Source organism: Columba livia, chromosome 10 (genome assembly GCF_036013475.1).
Source record: "Columba livia isolate bColLiv1 breed racing homer chromosome 10, bColLiv1.pat.W.v2, whole genome shotgun sequence".
Classification (NCBI taxonomy): Eukaryota; Metazoa; Chordata; class Aves; order Columbiformes; family Columbidae; genus Columba; species Columba livia.
Genome location: NC_088611.1, coordinates 18,666,283 through 18,682,150, shown reverse-complemented (window position 1 = coordinate 18,682,150; position 15,868 = coordinate 18,666,283). Strand labels below are relative to the sequence as shown.

The following is a 15,868-nucleotide window of genomic DNA, read 5'->3' as shown; positions in this document are numbered from 1 at the left end:
TCATTCCCACAAGCTGAATCTGGCCCCAGTGGCACTGAGCACTGTGACAGTCCCCATCACGCCCTGGGGGCAGCTGAGGCTCACAGGGACCCGCTGCCACCCACCTGGGGGGTGTTGGATCTGCATGCTGGAAGTTTTCTGGCGAGGGCACATGAGCAGAGGCCACGAGCACACGTGCCTTTGTGCTTCACATCTGCTTAGGCAGCCCCATAGAAGATTTTGCACAGATTTACACCAAAGTACAGCCCTGGAGGCCAAGCAAAACATCCTCAATTGATGTGGCAGGGATGAAACATTCAAAAGTTATAACCTCTGGGGAAACTGCAGCACAGATAACATCTGGAGAGGGTAAATCAATCTGCAGGCAGAGGTCTGAGCTTTAAAAACAAAGACACAGGGACATTTAGAGGATCAGGGCCTTGTAGCTCAGTCATCTGGCTCAAAGCCTCAAAGATGCTATTTTGATTAACACCTTTTGGTTACTTCAGGCTTCCTAAACAGTGAGTTTGTGAGTGATGCAGCCTGTCATCCTCTGCTCTATATACTCAGTACTGGCTGCCTTCAGGTGTTACTTTGCTAAACCTTCCAACGCTTTCAATTAACATGTAGCAAAGCCATCAGTCATGATGTCTTCCTGGCAAATAATTACTCTCCCTGGCTCCTTTCCTCCTCATTGTGAGCTTCCATTTAATTTATGGACCCTAATAAAACATAAAGAAACCCAGGCTAATGCTTCATCAGCTTCCTAAGCATGAAGTAATCAGCTTTCCCAACACCTTTGGTGGGGAAGGAAGTTCTCACTTGACTATTTAACAGACCCAGAGGAGGGGTGGCTCGTTCAAGTTTGCGGCAGGGTGAAGGACAGACTGACACCCTCCGTGTCACATCTGCAGGGCTGAGGCACGAGCAGCGGTTCCCGCGGCAGAGCCCCCCGCACTTCCCACGGCTGCCACAGAGGCGTGAGATGAAAGGAGACGGATGCGAACATCAGAGGAGCCAGGGAGAAAACACAAGCTAATTCCTTGCTAATTATTCAGACCTCAGGCCTCGCCTTATCCAGCAGTTGGGGCTTCAAGCAGGCAGAGCAGCCGAGGATGCGGAGGATGCTCAGAGGGAGGAAGGTGCTTTCCTGAGCCAGGGGGACCTGCCAACCCTCCCTGGGCCACTGGTTGCACATGGATCACGGGCCCTGATGCCCCAATAGGACAGGCGATGGTTCAGGTGTTGCAAGCACTCAGCTGACCCATTTTGAAACACAACCCCAGTAACACCACCACAGCACCCTAGACCTGTCCATGCACACAGAGCGTGTGAACTCAAACCAGCACCCAACCACCACGTCAGGCTCGGGGGTACCCCACACCTGCCCCACCATGGGCACAAGCCCCTGCTATGTGCAGGCAGGTGCCTGAGCACTGGGTGCAGAGAGCTGGCAAACTTCTTCACACACATGGCCTCAGAAAGCAAATCAAGGCAACAAAAACCCCCAAACCAAACAGCTGAAGAAGCTATGCCCGGGTGATTACAAAAACTTGAACTGAAAGCTGATCAAAAAGCATCCAAAAGAGAAAGGGAAGAGGGCTGCCAAGCCTGACTCCCCAAATAAAGTCTCTCTACTGACAAGTTCACCTCCGATTTGCGATTCTTGTGTCTGACTGCATCTGGAGTCAACGCCGGCTGCATCCGATATCTCGCCTCCATGCAAGCACCCACTGGAGTGAGAGGCTGTATTTGGAGGGATGGGGTGCTTGGGGACAGTTCTCCCCATTGCTCCCCACTGACTTTGGTTCATGCAGGAGCTGGGACTGTTGGCCGCCCACAGGCAGAGCCCTGGTCCTTGCCCATCTGCTGCAGGACGGGATCTTGAAGCACCAGAGCCCAAAGCTTCTCGCTCTATGATCCAAGGTGCTGCAAGGCACTTGAAGGGAAAAAGCAAAGAACTGTGAATCTCAGCAGAAATGGGGGTTGTGCTATTCTACCCCACTACTGAGGGAGAGGATTAAATAATTAATCACAAAAGCAACTGAGTGTTAACAAGCCGAGCGGGATCAAACTGCATGAAAGATGCAAACCCCCGCCCCAACCCTCTTCGGTGTGCTGACAAGCCTCATTTTAATAACTCAACTACCAGAGCCGAGAAGATACACCACAGATAAATAAATGGATCCCAGCCCTCGATGACTTGTGCTTGTCCTGGGGATCAGCTTGAGATCTCCTTTGCCACCAGGCACAAAACCAATTCAGAGACATGTTTTGCACAGGGAAGAACTGGGAGACCAAGGTGTCCTGGGCTTTGGATGGTCATTGCAAGCTCAAGCAAGGAGGCAAGGGGGTGGTTCTGCATGTGTTGCCCCACTTAGTGGCTTTAGGGGGAAGAGGGGACATGCATATGGAAGGGAAAATGCAAACAAACAATGCTGCTTCAGTGCCACCTTAAATAGCAGAGCACAACTTCTCAGAATTGAGCAGCAGCACCCAGTAAACAGGAGCCAGTGGGGACAACAGCCCGTGCACGAGGTGAGAAGAGTGCCTTAGTGTGTCTCCTGGGTGCTCTATCATGTCAGACATGCTGAGGACAGAGATTTCAGTCATTCAAAATTTGTATTATCCTGCACACAGTATGTATCCCTGCACAGGCTACAGGGCTACAATATACTACTGTTAATAAATAATACTAACACACAACTAGTATAATATAATTTACCCAGTACCAGCTCTGCAGTACATTACACACCAGACCAAGCCAACCCAGGGCAGATGCTGTGTTACACCAGTTTGTTATGGAGCGCTGAAGTACTCAACCAGGACACATTTACATCACAGTCCCTTGATGTATTTTCATCAGTCTTTTTCCATCTTACAGTAGGAAAGGGTTGTGGCAGCTAGCGTGAAAAAAGAGCATTTGGACTCTAATGCACCAATAGATATAGGGGTAAAAAAAAAAAACACAACCAACAAAACAAAACCACAAACCAAAACTTCTTTGTTTGACTTCCAAAACATTTTTGAGAAGTTAAACTGATAGGCAAGCAATAGGCAGAGAGTTGTGCAATCCTCTGTATGAAACAAAGCCCTCTCTCTTCCACCATGACATAAACATCACAAACTTTGTTTAAATTAAGTCATAACCTAAAACAATAGTCACACTTACTGAATTTCCAGTCTCCAAGCATTATTTCATAATACTATGGGCATCAAAACACCTATATTATCTTGAATCCTATGTATTTTATCAGAAAAAAACAACCGACTACAAAGTTAACTCCTCTGGCTGCAACTCTTACTAAGATGGGAAGAATCTTGCTGTTTTCCCCATCAAGACATAAAAACCACACGATGCCAACAGGGTGAAGATTTACTTTGGGACAAGAACCCTGCAAACAATGGGAAGCTGCAGGACGTGTTTGCAATTGTGAAAGATGGGATCATAGCGCAGGTTGGGGCAGAGAGTCCACAATTCAGAATTCACACAGGCACTTGCTGGCTAGAAGAGGCTTTGCTGCAACATTTTAATGATACATGGGCTGAATATTTTGCATTTCTGTGCATAAAACCTCACTTCACCAGAATGAGGTTGTGTCCCTTGCGGTGTATCATTTACATTAAGATCTCCCCCGCTTCTCAGCATGACTTTTATGTCCCCCCACGATTTAGACAGCAGAGGCATATGTATGTGTGAGGAGAGACAGGAGGAAGAAATATCTTTTTTAAACATTCATTGAGCTGGAAGCGTGGAAGATGCCAGCATTCGAAGGGTTCAACTGATGTGGAAATGTGGCTCTTTGAAAAGAAGGAGCTGAACACCAAAACTGGTTCAGTGCAGCTAAATTGGTCCCCTAAGGGCCAGTGGTAACAGAAACCTTCAGTCCAAATAAGAACAAGTGAAATAGTCAGCAAACAGTATTTGATGCTTATGTGCAGGGGGAAAAAGTGGTGAAACTGTTAGAAAAATGAAAATATCACATTACACCAAGAAACAGTAGAAGTGGCAGATAAAGGGGTTTTTTTAGCGAATACTCTGGGTGCAGCAGGGTTTTGGCAACCTGACATTGGAAACTCCAGCATCTCCCAAGACCACGGCTAAAGCCAGTGATAGAGGTTGTTCCACATCACGCCAAACCACCAGTCATGTTGGGCTCCCTCCAGGGAACATTGCTCGTGGCAGTGGTGTGGCAACACTCAGCATGGATCTGAGAAGGGTCCCCAAGGAGTGACCACAGAGAACATGGGTTCTGACCCATACAAGAGTGGGACAAGCACAAAGAAACTTCCCCTGTGACCCAAAGCTGCCTCTGGAGACCTTCGGCTTCAACAGGATTCCACAGCTCCTTCTGGGGAAAAGGCAGCATTGGATGGACAACCTTAGACCCAGCTCAATACTTTAAGGCTTCTAAAGGTCCAAGCCAAATTACAGGTGTCTACTACAGGGTTTGCAAAAAAGCTCTAAACAAAACAGGTCTTGGAGCAAATCCCAGACCAACACAGTCACAAGAATTTGGTACCATGACACAGCTCATGGCATGAGTTCATATCAGTCACCTGATGACTTTATGTCCACATCCACCTCCCAGGTCTGGTTCTTCTCAGTCTTCTTGGACCCAAGCACTCCATCCCAGGGCACCTGTGACCTGGCTTCTGCCTCCGCAGACACGTGAGCCATGTACCCTCTGCCTGAAAAGCAGCTCCTCAACACACCCAACTTTCACGAAGCAGGACTGCACGACTTGACAGCAAAACCAACACAGCAATGGCCTTTGTTTTCCATCGGTAACATTGCCAAGTCTCTCAATGTGCACCCCAAACACCTTTTACTGGCTGGTGATATTCAGTCCTTGGGTTGAACTTCATCTGATGCCTGGAAATAGGAAAGGGACCAAGCTCCTGTTGTCTCATTGGGTATATCCCAAAGCAGTATAGGGAGCACCAGCCCAAGATTACAGCTAATCCATTTGCATTTACCAGCAGCAACATGGACATGCTGCTGAGGCAGGGGCTGCACAGTTCAGCCTCTGAGGTTCCCCAAATCAGGGTGTACCTGGCCACTAAGGCTTTTTTTTTTATCATCAGCACATTTCCTGCATCGCCTGTGACCTGAAACCAGCCTACTCCACTGCACAAAATGGTACCACATTAGCTAGACAAACACACAAAGCCTGAACTCACTCAAGAAAAGCTCAGCTCTTGACCGTTTTCCAAGTAAAACATATCAGAAATACTACAGTAACTTAAATTTAATCTGTGAGGGATGCTAGAATTGCTTTTTGTTGTTCAAATCAGTCCGTTTAATCCCCTCTCTATATTTCTTTGGGTTTTCTTCACAGAAAGGAATGTATAAAATGCTCTAGTACCTGAATTTCTTGAGTCATTTGAGTATCTATTATTACGATCACTGCTTGAAGACAAAACTGTAAGCAATAGCTGTTTCTGGGGCACGAAGGGAGTTAATCAGTAAACATAAGAATGGATTCAAAGAAAAAATGCATAAGAAATTAACTGCTCAGGGAAGCAATGCTTGCTTTAATGGAGAAACATAGTGTATTGTTACTATTTAAATTCCTTTCTTTCTGAAAACGTTTCATTTTCATGAATGTTCAGCTACATATCATAGAAACAGAAAGAAGTTATTTCTTCTTGCTTTACCAATCTAGGATGAGTCTGCCAAAGAAAAGACCTTGCCAGTATCTCTGGGATATAAGACCATAGGTGTTGCTAATATATGGGTACAGTGGCTCATATATAAACTAAGTGGCCACTATTTTATTTTCCAGCTACGACCACTGAAGAGAGATCAAATAAACCAATGCTCAGCTTTGGAGTCTTCACTTACCAGCAGAGGAATTACTTCATGAAAAAAACCCTGTGTTACTGCATTCACAGCTCTGTGTGCACTCCTTGTTGCACTGGCAGCAGATCTGAGCGGGGAAATACTCTTTTGTCTAGCAAAACCTGGACTATTTTTTTCCCCCGTGATGACACAGAAGCTGTACGTATCATAACCAACTACCTAAACTAACCTGAGATGCCAGTTCCAGCTCTGGATCTAAATCAGACACACCAGGGATCTGAGCCAGGATCTCTGCTCACGTGCATGTCATGACCACCCCGTCAGTGCCTATTTCTCAGGGAAAAGTCTCTTTAGTCTGACTGTGATCAGAAAGTTCATCCTGGGCTCAGGAAGGAGTTTCTAACGGCAGGTACATCAAAATACAGATCCTGGAGATGGGTTTGAATCTCAACTAAAAAACTGCCAACTACCTCCATTTCTTGGACCACACACATGGGTTGCAACAGACCTGGGAATAAATTAGGCAGGGAGAAAGACTCTGCCTTCCTCACTACTGGATGTGTCAGCTACATTTCTGATTTCCAAAATTTTTAAAGACAAGCAAATATATTTTAAGTAAAACAAGTTATAAGCAAGTGGAGAGGGGGGAAAAAAACCCAAGACTTATGTGCAAAGCCTTTGACTGAAGAAGGATGATATTTCCTCTTGGTTACATGCCAGTCAGCAGAGAAAAAGGCCACATTTTCTCCTAGAACAAGCTGAGCCTCTGGTAACTTCACATTAAGGCAAGGTATGCTCACACAAAGCTATCTTAGCAAGTGTTGTCTTTTAATCACTTCTTTATTTTTATTTGGTGTTTGGCCCCAGTGCAATGGATGCTGATCTATCCAAGGCAGCTCAGTCACAGCAACAGTACGAATCAAACCACTGCAAGATTGTGGACAAAGGTTCAAAGCACTTGGGTTTTGCTCATATGTTTCTTGGTGGAAAAACAAATGTGTATGAGGAACAAATACGATCTCATGACTGTTCCTATACAGCCCAGCACACTCAGATGGGAAGGGGCATGTTGGTTGTGAAGACAGATTGACTTGAAAAGGCAGTTTGTTTCCTTTTGGGTTTTTTTTACTTCCCAAAATAGACTGCAAAGGAGGAAATGCAGACAGATGTCTTGGGGATTGCTAAATCATGTGGCAATTTTGTAGGGAGCACAACTCTTCCCCTGCGCCCTCCCACTATGAGTTATCAAGCCTTGAATTACACACTGCTGTTGATTTCCACAGCTTTGTGTGATTAATCTGGCTACACTCTGTAAAGGAAAAAGAGCAAGAGGTAGAGGGAGAGAAAGGGAAATCACTCACTATAAAACTAGGTTACAATAACCCTCAGGATGTGAGCAAAACCAAGAAGAGGAGGAAAGTTCCGCATCAGGCTGACAGCCTGGGCAAGGATACAGCCCCTGCTCCAGCACATCGGACCCGCTGAGCCTCCACCGCACAACATAGCACTTTGAGAGAAGAGAGTTTATAAAGCCTCATTAAAAGAAAATCATGAAAATAATTTTTTCTAAGACCCAAGAGTGAGGCACATGGTGTTATTTTCCTTCCCCTGTGTATGGTGGGAGCAAAAAGCTAGAGAAGCACTTCTTGTTATTAGCTAACTGTTGCATTAGGAGAGAACAGCTGGTGGCCACCACATTTGTTGGAACTAATTGAAAACTGACCCTAATTTTAGCCTACAGCAAGAGCCAACGTTGTTTAGCTTTCTGTTTGTATCTAACTCATTAAAACTTTTTTTGCCAGGTCACAAAAATATTAATTAAAATACAGAGCTTTATACCGCGCTAATACGTAGCCTTATAATCTCAGGACTCCACACCATTTTTATTCTCCTACTCTTCTGCAATGCACTGTTAAAATACTTTATTAGTTAAAAAAGCCATTTCAATTCATCCATTACCATGCAAAGTAATTCCATCAAAGTACAAAATGAAAACCTAGTTCCTTACCAGGTACTTACAGTGACACAGGAGAGAAAGCCCAGATCTGCCAGCAAGGACATAAAACATCCTGTACTAGTATGATCAGTCTGTAGATAACTTGAGTTCCTGCCTTTCCAGCAGCTGATTTTTGGAATTTTTTTTAATATATATTTTTGTGGGTGAATATAGGAGAAAAGTTAAGAAAAAAACCTCATTTGCACTATTGTGGGGTTATAATTTTGTCTAGTTGCTTCAGATGTCATGCTGGAGGCACAGAGCAGCCTGGTGGGAGCCCTGAATTTTAAGACTTTCACAAGGAGGGAGAACAGCATTATATAAAATTTACTGGGGGTGCCCATGCAGTGATTTTACACTTTGAATTCTGTCAATTTGGGTGGATTTTTCTCAATTAAAACTAAAGTACTTCCTGCCACGCTATGAGAACAGAGCAACTGATAACCTAATAAAAGCTCCACCAATTTCCTTGGCGTAGCCCTGGGGCACAGGAGCACATTGGCCTCCAGACCCACCCCCTGCAGATCCCGTCAGCTCCAGCACCCATGAAGAAGTGATTTGGCACATCCCCATGGGGGTGCAAAGTCAGCTGCCTGCACACGAGGGAGGAGATGCTACAGATAAAAAACTCTCCAGGCACAGGGGAATAAGGAGATCAAGGTCTTTCCTCACCTGTGTTAAACACTGGCTTCCAGGCTGCTCCTCTTATTCACTGACTTAGGAGTAGGTGAAAATCTCACATAGCTGCATGTAAGGAATGGAGTCAGGAGGAAAGTATCTCAGTAACCAAACAGGGAAAACAACTTTATTTTGGTTTTAAAAGCCAAGCCCTCTCCAGTGAGATGTACACAACGGAAACAGAGAAACTTGACAAGCAGAATACTGATTCTGAAATAATATTAAACAGAATTGTTTATATTGTCCCTGAGTTCACTGCATCTTACAAACTTTGGAGAGCTATATTATATTTTAAAAACAGTTAAATGGCAATTGTCAAACCACACTATCATCTGAATTTGGATTTCTCTCTCCCTCACATTCTGCACATTGGCCAGTGGTGACCTCATGGACCTTCTACAGCTTTGCAAATTCAAGGCCTGATTTTTCTCTATATGATAAAGCAGACTAAATGTCATCTGAAACAAGGGTGAGTTTTGTTGTTTTGTTTTCTCCAAAAACACCTGGCTGAACTTGCAAGGTGTGTCACCAGGACATGCCTTTGTGCCAGGGGACACATGGGGCAAGGGTGACGTTCAAGGCCCTGCATCCGATGGGCAAACCCAACCACTCAAAAAAGCCTTGATAGATAAGAGGATCTACAACATTGAGACCTCTCAGCAATACAACAGCACACGACTTCCACATGCCATGCCCCATTCATATCTCTAAACAAACAAGAAGCATAAGAACAAATCTATGAGCAACCTACAGTCAGTACTATTAAAATTACTCCTCAAGAGTAATTCCATCATCCAGGCTGCAACACCACATCCCTTTGCAGGGAGCCCATCGACTGGAGCCACGGGAAATGTTCCCAACAGCATCAGCATGGCCTCTACGTCCTCCTGTCAAGTTCTGCCTTTAATTTGCAAGGCTGCCAATCATGCACAGCCCAGGATCAATAAAAAACCCCACTACCCAAGGACAGAGGGAGGATGTGTCTGGAGGTGAGTTATGACAGACCTGGAGGGTGGAAGGGGCTGAGATGAAGTTGAGTATAAAGTGAGAATCAGTGCTCAGGAGTCAGGTCTCCCTGCCCTCCCTCCCTTATTTAACTCAGCATTAAATCACAGTCTGCCCACAGAAGACAGGGAACCATTTCCTTTCCCTAGAGAAAGCAGAAACTGCTTTTCTTCTGATTTTGAAAGCTCTTTACAGTGAAAATATTAATCTTGACAAAAAACAAAACACTTTCTTAGACAAGCAGCTGTTCAACCAAAAAGTTCCTGGTTGGGATAAAGGGGGTTGGGGGGAAGCTAAAGAACTGGATTTTCTCACTTAGTGAGATGTTTAAAGAAACAGGTATATGTAGGTGGGATGTTTTTAAGCGTCTTGGTCACCAAATAACAGCTTTGCAAGCCTGCCAAGGCTCCTAGCTTCTACTGGAACTAATGAGGTGCTAATTCCTACCTAGTATTAGAAATTTCCCAATTCTTGAAACTGCTGGTCATCAGGACATGATAGGAAATGTCCGTGTCCAAAGCACAGAAACCCCTCGGTTGGGTTCACCCAGCCTTGCTGGAGACACCTCCTGCCTCCTCAGGCTGCAAGTCCATTTCTCTTGCCAAGGGGCTGTGAAACCAAGAGGCATCAGGCAATGAAAATCCTTAAGGAAATTCACCCTGTTTTTGGAGTGGTTTACAGCTAGGGACAAAACCACCCAAATTTTCCAAACTACTACACAAACAGCTGGGGACACATTGTGCATCTCAGCAAAGGGACCATGTGCCTGTTTAATGTATTCAAAGCAAGACAGGGAGGGTTTTCATTCCTGTTGCCACCAAAGCACACGTGTGGAATCTGGGCAGGATTTGCGCTCAGGACACCAGCACATGCTGTACCTTTCCAGCAGGAAGGGTTAATGCCACCTTAGACACGCTGACCTGCACACCGACTTCCCTGCAAGGATTTATCGCCTGCCTCCGGGCTACAAGGGCCCCTTTTTCATTCAATTACCCCCCTAAGGGACCAATATCCTCTCTGCCCTGGAGCCCAGAGGAAGATGAGGGATGAGCTGGGGCCCGAGGAAGCCGCACAGTGTTTAGAGTAGGTGACAGTCACCTGGGATGCTACGGCATCAGACTGAAAAATGGGCTTCATTAGGAGATATAAATAAAACATGCTTGATCATAAGTTATTAATGAGATCCAGAAAGGGCTGGAGCACGGCCATGCTGACAGGAGAGGAATCGCGGCCATTGCCAGCTCAGTGGTTTGGGCTTAGGGAACTTCCCTGTGCTCACCACCACCCGGCTTTCATTGCTGCAGAAGGAACAACCCCATAAATACTCACTGTAGGAGCCTGGGAGAGTCTTCTGCTATGAAACATGCTGGTGAGGATAAATCCTAGGAGGCAACGATCATTGTAAAGAAAGGTGGCCAAGTGAGGGCTATAGCATTGCACTCAGCCTCAGGCTCAACCTCCACAGCACAGCTGCACTTGCAATTAAATTACAATCAACTTTGAGCAGAAAGGGCATCTCCCCTCACAAGCATCCTGCACAGCCAGGCAGAGGACAACATGTTTTGGGGACATGAGGTCACAAAAATGCCTGGACTAAAGGACAGATACTTAGGCTGGGGTATCTGCCACTCTTTTACACATCCCTCTGCCAGCCCTTCGCTACGTCTTCCTTTCTCTCTTCAAAACAAAGGTGATTAGGATTTTTAGTGCCAAATGACAAATGCTTTTCCCAGGCCTGACCATCTCCTGAGATGCAACAGATGGTTTGTTTCTGAGCATTTACAGATGGGATGTGCAGCAGAGTTCATTACTCACTAGCATAATTCATAGCAGCTCCCATCCTTGCTTGCTGCCCGCTCACAACAGGCTCACATGAGCAGCAACAGTGCCTGGGCATCAGCTATTTTTGCTCAGTCTTTTGAGGATGTACTTTAAACATCAACTATCCCAAAATACAGAAGACAAGTAACAACATCCCTCTCTGCCTGTTCATTTTAAAGCTCTAGTCTCAAAAGCCAATTCCAGCTCAGTTTAATCCTTGATCAAAGCAGTACAATTTAGCATTGGATTAGTGATTCTCTCATTTAAATCTGTCACTAAGAAATGCAGGTGATCTAAGTAAATTCTAAATATTTCAACCAAAGCCACTGCAACTGTATCAGGCAGGTAGTACAGGGATAACATTTTAAACTTTCCTTACAACCTCAGGCTGCATTTTCAGTGTTTTGCAGCCACAAATACACTCATTCTACCCGTGTCAGAACAGTCTTTTCAACTTCTCTGGAAAGCTGCAGAACAAAAACCCCTCATGATGTAAAACTTTTGCCAATTCCTTTAGGATGCTTGAGCAAAAAAGCACATCAAGGAAAAAGAACTGGAAAAAAACTAACAAAAGCACCAAATCTTCTCCTAGCATCTCCCAGCTAGAAAGGGCCCCGGGGTCGTGTTTGATCCGAGCATTGCCAGGCATCCCTGTCAAAAGGGATGTGCCATCCTGCTTGACTGAGACTATGAAACTCCGACCAGCACAGAGAGAAGCCCATGAAGCCTCCAAACCAGGGAGGAGAAGAAACAAAGAAGCATCAGCATAAACTATCAGAGGTGAACGATGCCAAATACAAATTCATACACCAGAAGCAAGCTCAGTTCTGGGGCTGCCAAATCAGGATGGTAACTCCAGGGCGAACATGTCCTTGTGAGCAGCAAAGAGCACAGAGACCGTCCTGCTGATGCCTCTGAGCACCCACCAGAGGAAGCAGCACGGCCAGGCAACCATCACACACGTGTTCTCTTGCTCTCAGCATCTCGACACACGATATCAAGTGTAGCAGCCCTCAGGCTCCTGCTCTATACTTGGGTCTGTCCCATAAAATCACAACCTTGATCCCAGCAAATACGTTTTTACTTACTAGGCAAGTCAGGCATAGAAATTTCACCCCAGACTTAAGGTCTAGCTCGCCTCAGAAAAATATACGTCATGTTCAGGCCCTTCCCTTCGCTACCAAAGTTTTGTACCTGCGAGCGTCCTCAGAGTTCCTGTGCATCAACACACAGACCCCTGCGCCACCAAGTCTCTCTTCCCTTAAGTGAGACTAACAGCTGAGTTTACGCATTCAGTGCAGCCTGAAATCAATAATACGCAAATTACATCAAGACTGTAAAAGCTGTTGCTCTTTAGAGGTCCCTACAAAAACACAGGTTGTCTTCCTTTATGCCAAAGGACTCTGATCTGCTGCAGGAGCGCAGGAAAGCAGAGCTGCCAGTGGTCAGCAATGGCTCCAGGTCCCATTAAAATGCAAACCTTTCAGAAATCAAAGGCGGCAGCGATAGGACTGAGCGTGGGCTGTGAGCCGGGGGCTCTGCAGCCACCAAAACCTCCGCTGTGGTTCCGAGACCCATTTAACACACACAACTAAACCCGGGGCAAGGGACCCGGGGATCACAGTCCAGCACAAAGAACTTCTTTACTTCTCATCACATGCAATGCTGTGGGATTGTGAGAAGAGAAACGCTGTGCTGTCTCAGATTAATTTACTCTGAGATATATTTAAAATATTACTGCTTCGCAAATCTCCAAGTTGGTTTTCTCCCCACTGCCCTCCCAGGTTTCTCATCCTTTCAACCCACTCCCCCCCTGGAAGGAGTGCAGGGGTGGGACAGACATCAGGACTCTCAAACAGTCTCATGGAGTCCGGCAATCACCCAAGTGCCTCTCCCTGCAAAGTATTATCTCCCACATGGGAGGAGGGAAACCTTGTGAGACACTGAGGCAAACCTAAATCTGCTTTACTGCAATAATAACCGTGGCAGACAGATAGAATAAAAATCCAAAGAGTCAATGGGGAAAAAGAAAATATTCAGCCTTCAAAAAATATACGACATGCAAGAAAGTAAAATCATCCTACTGCCCCCGCCAACACACACAGAGGGTGAAAAATCAATCGCAGACCACGTAGCTTCTTTCCTCCTGCCCAGCTAAGGAAAAGTAAACGCACGTCCCCTCCAAGTCCCTCGTGGGCAGGAGCGAGCCGCCCCGCTCCGCTCTCCCCGTACCTTTATTCCGCCGTCTCACCACCCCAAGCCGGCACTTGAGCGAAACAGCGAACATCTTCCCAGTGCAGCCTCCAGCGCTCGCTCACATGGCTCTGTGCGTTTCTCCCTCCGCACCTCTGCCTGGCTCTGCGAGGGGCTGCCGGCTCCAAATTAATTTATGATTACTGTGAAACGGAGTTCTGCTTTGTGGAGTGGCAGAGGGAGCGAGAGGGAAGGGTTTTGGGGGAAGGATGGTAAAGACGGAGCTAGAGGGGGACACAGACCCTTTCCAACAGTACTTTCAGTGTGGGGCTGTTCAGCTTTGTTATCTTGTCCAAACGAATAAAATCACTCATTGATGTTTATAAACCTATTGCCAGTCTCCTGCTTTTAAGGGCTGGGAATCTGGTACTACATTAACATATTCATTTGCAAAGTAATATTATTCCACAGCACCTAAGGGTGCACGCTTGCACTTCACCAGAAAGCTAATCCAGACCTTACCAAAGCAAAGGAGGTAAAAGCCCCTGATTTTATGGGACCAGTTCACTATAAACCAGCACCAGTCCACTTACTGCAGGATTATGTCCTGGAAACAGCCCCAGTAGCATTAAGTCTTGCCAAAGAAACTTTTCTGTAAATAAAACTTGTATCTTGAGAAACTACCAACAATGTTCCCACAGACCTGAGAGCAAAGCCACCGTCCCAGGGACTCACAAGTCATCTGTTGAACATCAGCTCCCCACATAAGACATGTGATGTATCCCAAGTCCCACCTCCTACGTACAGGAGTGGGATGATGGACCATCTGGAGATTTGTGTTGGGGATGGAGCAGCCTTGGGGCAGTTCAGGGCTTCACTTTCAGACCAGCTGGAGAGCTTTTGTTTTTATAAGGTGTTGCATGTAGCAGAGGAGGGTGGGCGGGCCCAGGCAGCATCCCAGGACACAGCTGGCTCTATTATTGAGCAAGAGAAAACATCGGGCTTATTTTGGGCAGAGCTACCAGGGAATTTAGGGGAAGGCAAAACTGATGCCTCACTCTTGGCAAGGGTCCCCATGAGCAGTCAGCCCCATACTAACCCTCACCAGGAGCTCGTGCTATGGGAGGAGACGGCGGTTTCTTTTCAGCTGTACCACCAGAGGGTCTGTGTGGGTTGGGGTGTTGGTGAGAACCAATGCACCCACCTGTGATGTCCAACAGGGCCTACCATGTGGGATAAAAAGGAGCTTGAGGGACATGCAGAAGGACTCAAAGCCAGCATGACAGGGCAGATTTGGTGCATCTAAAAAGGTTCCTTAGTCCAGCCAGGTCTGGTGACCAAGGGGAGAAGAAAAACCAAAAGCCTCTGGGTTTTTCCCATCCAGTGACAAGACGAAGTTCATAGCACCCAAGTCACTCTTCGTCAAATACAGGCAGCACAGTGGGGTGAAATACCTATACAATGTATTAAACACAGTGAAATAAATCCAACCCAAGGAACAGCTATTTGAGATACTAGCTGAGATGATACAGTGCTACCTGTTCTTTTATTCAGCTTACTATTCTGATAACAATCTCATTTTTTCTCACATGCTATCACCAAAAAGCAGATTTCTAAAGGAATAATTCTCTGGAGTTTAGAATTTGTGGGAGAGAACAACAGTGGAGGTTTACCATTAATTCTTTAAACAGCTTGGTCATATTCAATCGCCTTTTTAAGCTGAAGTAAACACAGACTTGTACAGCCTGACAGTGCCTCAAAAGAGTAATTAGCAGAGCTTCCATAGGTACAGTTTTCTCTGTGTTCCACACACTCTTCTGAGACAAAGACCCTCAGTGAGGACTCTGTCTGACCAATGTTACTACACCCTATCATCTGACTTTTAGACCCCAATCACGCTGAGTGCGGCACACAACCCTTAGCTGGCCTTTCCCACTGGGCTGAGCCTTATCCTGGGCTTTTGGCAGCTGAAGAAGGAAAATATTCCTTGCTCTCTCTATGGGAATTCAGACAATGGTAGAAGTTCTCAGCTGCTTCTTACCATGGCCCCAGGGAGCTCAAAGGTGACTTCCAGGAACTCACGGGGAAACTCCCAGTTTATAGAACAAATCCCCATTGCCAAGTCAGTCACTGAGGGCTAAAGGCTGACCACAACAGGTGGACACTTGGGAGTTTACTAACACAAAACCTCTGAGCACCTTCTCCAGCCAATATTTCTGCTGACCCCACAGGTGACTTAGGAGCTCACAAATTGTTCCCACAGACCAACTGCTCCGCTGAATCTGTTGAGGAGGCCCCCGAGAGACACGGCACAGAATCATTCACCCCGATGCCTGATCGCAGCAGTGCTTTGGCACCCAGTCTTTGCACTTAATTTCCACTTAATTCGG

The 15,868-nt window shown here is 46.1% G+C and overlaps 1 protein-coding gene across 5 annotated transcripts in view; it reads right to left on the bottom strand.

Annotated features, from left to right (window-relative positions):
• The window catches only part of GRIP2 (glutamate receptor interacting protein 2), a 248,993-nt gene that overhangs the window by 107,798 nt on the left and 125,327 nt on the right, over window positions 1–15,868 (bottom strand). The window contains exon 1 of one of the 5 annotated variants that reach the window (XM_065075607.1): window positions 13,518–13,660. The exons of the other annotated variants lie outside the window; for them this stretch is intronic. Within the exon in view, the coding sequence (XP_064931679.1) occupies window positions 13,518–13,572 (55 nt within the window). The 5' untranslated portion in view covers window positions 13,573–13,660. Of the gene's footprint in view, window positions 1–13,517; window positions 13,661–15,868 lie in introns of those variants that run through there. 5 annotated transcript variants of the gene reach the window in all.